The 8,945-nt window shown below is 41.1% G+C and overlaps 1 protein-coding gene across 1 annotated transcript; it reads left to right on the forward strand.

Annotated features, from left to right (window-relative positions):
• Positions 1-1,121: 1,121 nt before the first annotated feature.
• LOC108942024 (serine incorporator 4-like) lies at positions 1,122-8,455 on the forward strand. Its single transcript, XM_018765033.2, has 12 exons — positions 1,122-1,190; positions 3,172-3,339; positions 3,744-3,919; positions 4,595-4,674; positions 5,218-5,311; positions 5,815-6,026; positions 6,747-6,842; positions 7,123-7,249; positions 7,332-7,404; positions 7,536-7,587; positions 7,680-7,830; positions 8,251-8,455. The coding sequence occupies exons 1-12, from the start codon at positions 1,122-1,124 to the stop codon at positions 8,453-8,455; spliced, it is 1,503 nt and encodes a 500-aa protein (XP_018620549.1).
• Positions 8,456-8,945: the final 490 nt, after the last annotated feature.

Genomic DNA, 8,945 nt, shown 5'->3' on the forward strand with positions numbered 1-8,945 from the left:
ATACTTATAGCTCTATAAAAGTACTTTATTCTGCTAGCCATTAGTCAACTGTCTTCTGTGTTTATATCTATTTTTTTGTCTTATGCCTGTGTTAAAGCACTCTGTGTCACTGTGTGAGGAGAGCGCTCTATAAAAATAAACTGAATTGAATTGAATTGAGTTTTTGTTCAGTCCCAGAAAACTCATGTTACCTGGACTCAGTTTTGTCATTTTGTTCAAATTAAGGTGATGTGCCACATAATGAACATGTACAAAATGTCTTACGTGTTCTGGGTGTTCTAGTAGTTTAGAAGAAGGTCTGAATGATGGCATTTATGATTGTGAAAATGTGCAGGAATGTAAGCGCAGTATACGTGTTATATATGTATGTTCATGGCTGACTGCATTGGGGCCTTTTTTAACCCCATCTCTCTTTTTTATCGCATCCTCTGAGCTACTTTTTGCACAGAGTATATTTTATACATTTCATGTTCTGAACTTTCATTCTAGAAGCAAATCCCTCTAATCACTGTGGAGCCTGTGTCTTGCATGCAGCGCATGACATAGTTATTGGTACTGATTTCCCCTGACAGTACGAGGCAGTTGCTGGTGACAGTTGATGCGAGTGGCTTCCTGAGCATCAACATCCAGAATCACTGAGTTGCTGGTGATGCCATTATTTCACTTAAGCTGATCAAGAGCTAGGCTCAGTCTTGTTGTCTTCCCCTGTTTGTTGTTAATGTAAAGTTGTCATGTTGTTCAGCTGGGGGAGGGGAGGACCTATAGAGTGACAGATGGGCCAACCCACTAGAACACTAATCCACTAGAAAACTAATCTCCCTGGGGGAGGAGAAACGCTGAAGGAAGGAGGCCAGTCCCTATCTACTGATCTTCCATTTTCTTAGTTGAAGTCACCGTGGGCACACGAAGCCAGTACAAACTTGAAATTCCATCAGTTTACAACTGTCTCAGTCTTTGAAAGGAGAGAGGAGCAATGTTTTCGGCCTCCAGCTCATGTGCATTGGTCAAGGACCTGATGCTTTGGATGGATGTCTGCACCATGCCAGCTAACTGATATTTGCTCAATCCGGTCTGCTCACAGTGCACTTCTGTGACCAAGGTGCGAACACAGTGGAACAAAGATGTCTTCGTCCCAGGTACTCCAGCGCAGTGGAGTATACAACTACTTACTCAACATGGTGGCCTATCAGGTGAGAGAAATAGAGATCGCCGTATTCCTAGTCATCTCATCAGGTGGTCATTCTTAAACTCTAAAACTGACTTAGGAAACATATAAATTGAATGTGGCAGAAATTTAAACTCTTAAAATTTAAACATTTAAGAGAACTTCTCAGTAGAAAGGTAGACCATGTGTAGATTTGTCAGTGCACCATAATAACCAGTGCAAGCAGTCTCCAAAGGTCTTATTAGAATAAATGAATGAGTATCACCGAGGTCAGTGTTGATTAGTATACTACAGTCAGGTTTAGCACGGGGATTTTATACGCAAGTGCTCGTATACAAAGACAGATCATGTAAATAACGTATCTTTCAACATACATACGCTACCAATTGATATAACTAACAAAAGGGCCCTGCTGTGTTGAGTATATTTCAGTTAAGTACTTATTCAACACCTTTCTTTATTAAAAGCCAACAAACATAATTCATTGCTTCTAAACTTTTTATTTTTAAAATACTTCATATATATTTAAATTATATGTAAATAAAATATATAAAATTATATAAAATTATTTTTAAAATATAAAATGAATATTTAAATACATATATATTAAATACATGTATATAAATTATATATAATACCTTGTTTTAAGGTACAGCATTCATTGCCCAACAGTCAGGAGCCTTTTTGTTCACAAGCTCTGTCTTCACTCACCAAACCACTAGGCCTCACATCTGCAGCCCCTTTTTGGTATTACTGTTGATTTAACTTAAATTTCTTGTGTCCCAGGAGTTGACAATGCTGGCATTTTCACTGGGGAGTTATAATGGTCTAATGGTTTAACACTGCAATCCTTTTGTTAGAGTTCACTTCAGTGTAAGCAATCAAATTAGTCCTAAAGTATTTATATGTTAAATGTCTCTAGGGTCTTAAGCGTTCTAGAAGAGTCAAAGAAAGTCTTAGAAACAGTTAAGTAAGTGACATTTTGTAACACAGAGTCAAGTAAGTTCACCCACACTAGGAGGCCATAAGTCTAATGATGAAAGCAAATTAGGTCCCATTGAGACTTGGTTATGAAAAAACTGTGGCCCAAAAAATTTCTGCAGGACAAAGTTGTGACGGACCGCATGTCAACAGCCATTTTTAGATGGAAACAGCGGAATGAGACCTTAGCATATGTCGAATTTCAATGTACATCTCATAGACAACTTTTCTGATCAAATTTTAAATTTCAGTTTTGTAACCCCTGATACTGACAAATGCCTAGTGAATAAAATCATTCACTTTCACCTGTTCGTGTAAATGTATATTTTCTTTTATCTGATGAAAAAAACTGACACTTACTGTATTTACACTATGTCAGCATTTAATATTTAGTACATTATGCTAGAAATTTTGTCATAGAAAATTTTTTGGCAATAGCAATTTGATAGCTTGGTCAAAATCCCATTTTTGAAAAATCAATTCAAATGTTTGGACACTGCTGGTGTTAAAAAAAAATCAAGTGTTTGGGATCTTTTTTTATTACTGTAACAAAGTACAGTAACTGTGGAAACATACTGTATAAAATATATTCATTAATATGATGTCATGAGCAAAGACAAGCATGCCCTTTAACCTCTGACAGTATTATAGTTACCCTTGTCATATCGGGTGGGATTAAGAATAAAAGGATACAGGTTACATCAACTTACTCAAAGTTCTACAACCTACAACCTTTTGGTCAAAAGGCCAACAGATACAGATACTGGTTGCACAACATCTTGAAATGTTCAAAGAAGTATAACCTACGAAAAACTGAAACGTATAACACTTTTACACTCTTACTACGGTGTGAATTGAAAGGCCTCCAAACAGAGGACTAAGCTGTCTGATTGTCCTCATTAACTAATTCTACTAAATTCTTGATCCCACTAGCCCTCATTTATTAACTGCAGAATGTCTATGTGTGCACCGCTGTGGCATTTTATGACAATTGTCTATTGACCTGGCCTATGTTTGGTCCTCAGATGTGCTGTTGTTGTGGTCCAGCTCCCTGCTCTTTCTGCTGTTCCTGTTGCCCGTCCGTCAAGTCGTCTACAACCACACGGCTCATGTACACACTCTTCCACATCCTGGCGTGTACTGTTTCCTGCCTCATGTTATCCAAGACTGTGTCTGACACAGTTAAAGAAAATGTGAGTTTTTCTGCACACTTTAATGGGAATTCTGGCCATTTTTATTGGGATCTAGTTGAAAGTTTTACTAGGGACCATTATGGTTCAATAGCTTGTCCTTGAATATGCTGGATTGGGGTCTTTCCAGAATAACCATAGGGCTATGGAACCCAGCAACAGTTCATCCTTCATTGTGGAAATCTCTGGAACAACACAAACATGCCCATGGCCGATTATGTGTGAGTCACTCTTAATGATCCAGATAATCCGTCTCTGGGACATATGCACTTTTTCAGGCAGGGACAGGTGGCACTAGGGCCTTGGGGAGAACAACTGTGACTGCGTCCTTGGATCCACTGTATACTTCACCCATCCTTGTTGATCAGCAGATGAGATCAGCAGTAACCAAGTAGTATGTGTTTCAGGTGCCTTTTTTTAACCTGTTGTGTGACCGCACCCATGATGGGGACTGTGACGTACTCGTGGGGTACTCCGCAGTCTACAGAGTGTGCTTTGGAACTGCTGGCTTCTACCTGATGATGGCAGTCTTCCTCATCGATGTCAGGTCCAGCCAAGACTTCCGAGCCCTCATCCACAATGGGTCAGTACCCAAAGGCACACTCCTAGCAAGGTTTAACCATCAGCATGTAGCCTTTTCCTCATGGCCAATTTATTCCTGAGAGGGCCCACATTTCATTGCACCCGTTTCAGCTCTCTAGCTGTGAAGGTTGAAGGCACAGGGATTAAGTTCTTAAGAGCTGTTACTGTGATGCAGCACAATATCTTCCCTAAGACTCTTATCTGGGCCTGGTATGGCAGTGTTGGAGGAAGCTGTCAAGGTCCTCTTTAGGGGTTTGTTTCCCTCACCCCAGAGGTAACAGGGAACCCACACACCTTTCTAGCCTCTGTTCCATAAAAATACTCTCATCCACGTGCATACTTGGTCAAATACTCACAAAAAAATACTCCAAAAAAAAAAAAAATTGTAGGAAGGGGATCAGGATTCGTTTATCCATAGTTTTATGCACCTACTTGTGCGATGAACATCGTTGCATAAACTGGAAAGAAAAAAACTAGGTTTACTTCAGAATCACACATCTGCAGTTATGCCTCTCTTTCTCCTAATGTAATGCACAAATTGTATTTTCTCTGAGCTGTACATCTGCTAAATTAATAAATGTAAATGTAAACATAAAATAAATCTGATTTTGATATTCTTGAAATTCAGTTTACTCTCCTCTATACCCATTATTTTGTCCCCTTACCCCAACTACAGGTTTTGGCTTCTGAAGTTTATTGTCCTGGTGGCAATGTGTACTGCTGCCTTCTTCATTCCAACTGATTCATTCTTACATGGTAAGTAATTTACATAGTTATAACATCTTCATGAATATAATATATTACATATTATTATTATGTATTCATTATATCTTATAATATGCAATGTGCAATAACAGACACACAGGTAACGGAATGAAAAACGGCACATTGATATGGTATTCCCATCAAAGGGGCAACTAGCCCTCAAACTCCCAAGCCTTCAGTTTTAGATAAGCCCATCTTAGGGTGTAGTGGTACATGATAACAGTATGATGTTTTGTATAGGGATGAAAGCACCAAGTCTCAGTGTCAAGAACTTGACAACACTTTGAATGGATAATTTTTCACATTCTGTGGATATTGATAGAACTGCAGGAAAACCTGTCTTCAGCAATAATTTGCTTAGATTTGCTCCCTTATAGAAATACTTTGTTATATTCTGATTTTTTTTAAATGGCCGACTTGGTATGATCATATTGGTACAGATGCAGTGCTAAGATACTTCAGATCCAGAGAAGAGAGCTGGTAACAGTGTTTTAGGAAACATCCACCTCTCTGGTTTCTTGTTTCCCCTCCTAGCCTGGCACTACATTGGCGTGGTTGGGGGTTTCGCCTTCATCTTGATTCAGCTTTTCCTTATCACGGCATTCGCTCACACCTGGAATAAGAACTGGTGAGAGGAGGATGGTGTGTGTGTGTGTGTGGTTCTTCAGGATAGGGACTTTGGGGGTGTGTAAGGATATAAGTGTTTCGAAAGTGGGTGAAGCAGTTGGGACTTACGGGTACTGGACAGGGATGGGTATTTGAAGTATTCATCACTACTGTTTAGCTGTTCTAGGTCATTGACAATGTCAGGCTTGTAAAATATGTTAAAGTACTTAATTTTTCCAGCTTTATCAATTAAATACTGATTTTCAAGGAACCATTTGTAAAACACTGGCACCTCTAGACTCTGATAAAAAAGACAGCAATGAAGGCATCCTTAATGTTCTGATCTGAAACGAGATATGTATTTTTGCCACACGATCAGTTCTGTTGGGACGCTAATAAAATAAAACAAAATTATCAAACAATAATTTGTATGTATAATACAAGGGGTTTCAAGGGTCACATTACAGTATTATTGGCTTTATGTTGAGAAGGGTGCTTGAGTCTATGACATGGTTTGGTCCTCAGGTTGACAGGTGCAGCAGAAAACAGGTGCTGGTACCTGGCCATCCTACTGGCTACCCTTTTTTTCTACGGCATCACCACCTCTGCCTTCAGCTTCATGTACAAGTACTACACACACCCTGCCGGCTGCAAGCTCAACAAAGTCCTGCTGTTGATCAACCTCGGCTTGTGTGTTGTCATGTCGTTCATCGCTATCACACCCTGCGTTCAGAGGAGTGAGTGTCTCTGTTTGCACACACACATACATACCCACACACACTGAAACATACTCCCTTATGATCAGACCCAATCACTAACCTCACATAGTAAAGAAAATGTTAAGTTTTGTGCAAGGAAAAAATAGCATACGGTAGCAGTCATTTACAGGCCAGCAGGAAAGAGTTCAATTTCTCAGTCCAAACAAAAGGCTTTTCCTCATTTCTTACCAGTTTAGCTAAATGAAACTGTTAAATCGCACGACCAAATACAAACAAAGAGAAAAAACTGAAAATCAAAGTTACAGTCATAAATTCAAATAGATTAAAGATTTTAAGTCCACATCTACAATTCTATGTGTAAAATGAAAACGTAAACCTGATGAGGTGTTATGTGACATATTTCCTTTTGGTATTCAAGGTGTTTGATACTGAAAACAGCTACTGGTTCAGGTTCAGGTTCGCCCATAGTGTGTGAGTGACACAGAGAAAGTGTGTTTCACTGATGTATGGATGAATGACCCATTGTAAGTAGTGTATCTAGCAGTGTAAGTCACCACAGTGAATAAGGTGTGTGAGCTGATAACACTACATAGAGTTCACTGGAAGTCACTTTGGAGAAAAGCATCTGCTAAGTGAATAAATGTAAATACTGGTGCCATCCATTCAAAAAATGCTCCAGAACCTCCTGCTCTCCGAACCTACAATGTCCTTCCTGGCCTGCTGTCCTTGTGTCTCCAGGGCAGCCGCGCTCTGGTCTCCTCCAGGCATCCATCATCAGCTGCTACGTTATGTACCTCACCTTCTCTGCCCTCTCCAGCAGACCCCCAGACATTGGTGAGCCCATCACCCAGACCCTTTAAATATGTTCAGGGACTGGAGAGAAAAATTCATATTCCTTCTGCAGATAATGATCATCCAGTTAATGTAAAACAGTACATTAATACTGCATGTCTTTTTTAGAGCTTCTGGTGTCAGTATAGCTTTTTACTCACCTACTCTACCTTAACTCATGCTGTTCCACTCAATAAAAATTTCTTCTGTAATATTCACACACAGTTCCAAGGCCAGAGAGGACATGCAGTGCTTCATGCTTGTTTGCCATTTGTGTTTGCAGTGGAGTATCAGGGCATGAACATGACCGTGTGTCACCCCAACATTGGCCAAGATGGAATCCAGAAGGAGGGCAATGCAGTAGCTGTCATCGGGGCTGCCATCATGTACTGCTGCGTGCTGTTTGCCTGGTAGGTGTGACTGATTCAGAGGGTTTTGTATCCAGGTTGGATGTGACCACTGAGACCCACATTTTTTACTTCCTTCATTCAGTAATGAAGCCTCCTACCTGGCAGAAATGTTTGGTCCCTTCTGGATGATCAAAGTTTATCGCTATGAGTTCAAGGTAAATACTGTGTGTGGTTGTATTTGATGACTGTAGGACATCTGCACTTCCTCCTTGGCCACCCAGCTGTGAAAACTAACTTCATTTTGGGATGTATTCTCATAAAGTCATCCCTCCTCCTTCCTCTACAGAAAGCCACCTGCTGTTTCTGCTACCTGGAACAACCGGTAGTTGAGGAACACGGTAAATCCAGTAAAAATGTTTATTAATCAATTTCCAGAGTTATGCTGCATCCTGTAGTCTCAGCCTCCACTGATTGTCTCTTCACTCCTCAGTTGAGGTTTTTCAGGTGGATGAAGCCAATAAAGGGAGCCAGAGGGTCATTCACAATGAGATCCAACGTGTCGCCTACAGCTACTTCTTCTTCCACTTTGTCTACTTCCTGGCCTCTCTCTATGTGATGATGACGCTCACCAACTGGTTTAGGTCAGTGTGCGGAAGGCAGGAAGCATGTTCAGCAGTGTGTATTTGAAACAGCACATAGTTATCCATTCATTAATCCATTGTCAATAACTGCTTAATCAATACCAACCAGGTCACAGTGGTTAATAACGTGGAAATACAAGGTGCAACATTACAGGCCATTTATAGCCACCCTTTCATCCTAAAAACATGTTTCATGTCTTTGAAGGAAATCCATGGGAACCTTTGCACAGAATCAGTTAGAGATGAACTCAGATCCAGGCTCACAGCCCAGAGCTGTGAGGCACTAGTGCTACCTGCTGTGCCACTCCTGTAGATATTTATGCAAGCAGTAAAAACCAGCTGAATCATTACAAACATATGAGCACAATGTCTATATGCATGAATAGTTTTTTTTGTGCCCACTGTTGTGTCTCCCTACAGCTACGAGTCAGCAGTGCTGGAAACCACCTTTACCCAGGGCAACTGGTCCACCTTCTGCGTTAAGCTGATCTCCTGCTGGGCCTGTGTCCTGCTCTACCTGGGTCTGTTGTTGGGACCCACGTGTTGCTGCCAATCGGGGCCACCAACACGGCCGCGCCGCACCCGTATCCGCGGGCGCTCTCGTCCCATCACCGTCAACGTGTGACGAGCCAATGGATTGTACCTGAGGGCACTGCATAAGGCTGTGTATAGGGGTCTGCGGTGACATCAGTTCATCATGTTAAATATGTGATGACACACAGGGATTGTGTGGAAAAGACAGAAGACCAATATACACAATATGGACTGCTGTGCAGATGAATGACCTGTGCAGGGGAATGACTGCTGTGGCAAAAAATGAAAGCGGAGCACCACGCATAGAAGTCACGGCAGTATATAAAAATAGCTGCACTACAAAGCATGGACAGCTGTGCAGAGAACTTTCTGGTACACAGGGAAATGTATGATGCACAGACAGGTCTGCTAAACAAAGGGATGTCAAATACACAGAGAAACGCCTGCTGTGCGAACTGCTGAGCCTGGACAGCTCTGCAGCGCGATGAAAGAAAAAAGGATCTTGCAGTTTTCTGGTTTCCAACCATGTGGACCAGGAGGCAGGTGCAGCGGAGGATCGGTCTCCACTAATGAAGCTTTCT

Source organism: Scleropages formosus, chromosome 7 (assembly GCF_900964775.1).
Source record: "Scleropages formosus chromosome 7, fSclFor1.1, whole genome shotgun sequence".
NCBI classification, from domain to species: domain Eukaryota; kingdom Metazoa; phylum Chordata; class Actinopteri; order Osteoglossiformes; family Osteoglossidae; genus Scleropages; species Scleropages formosus.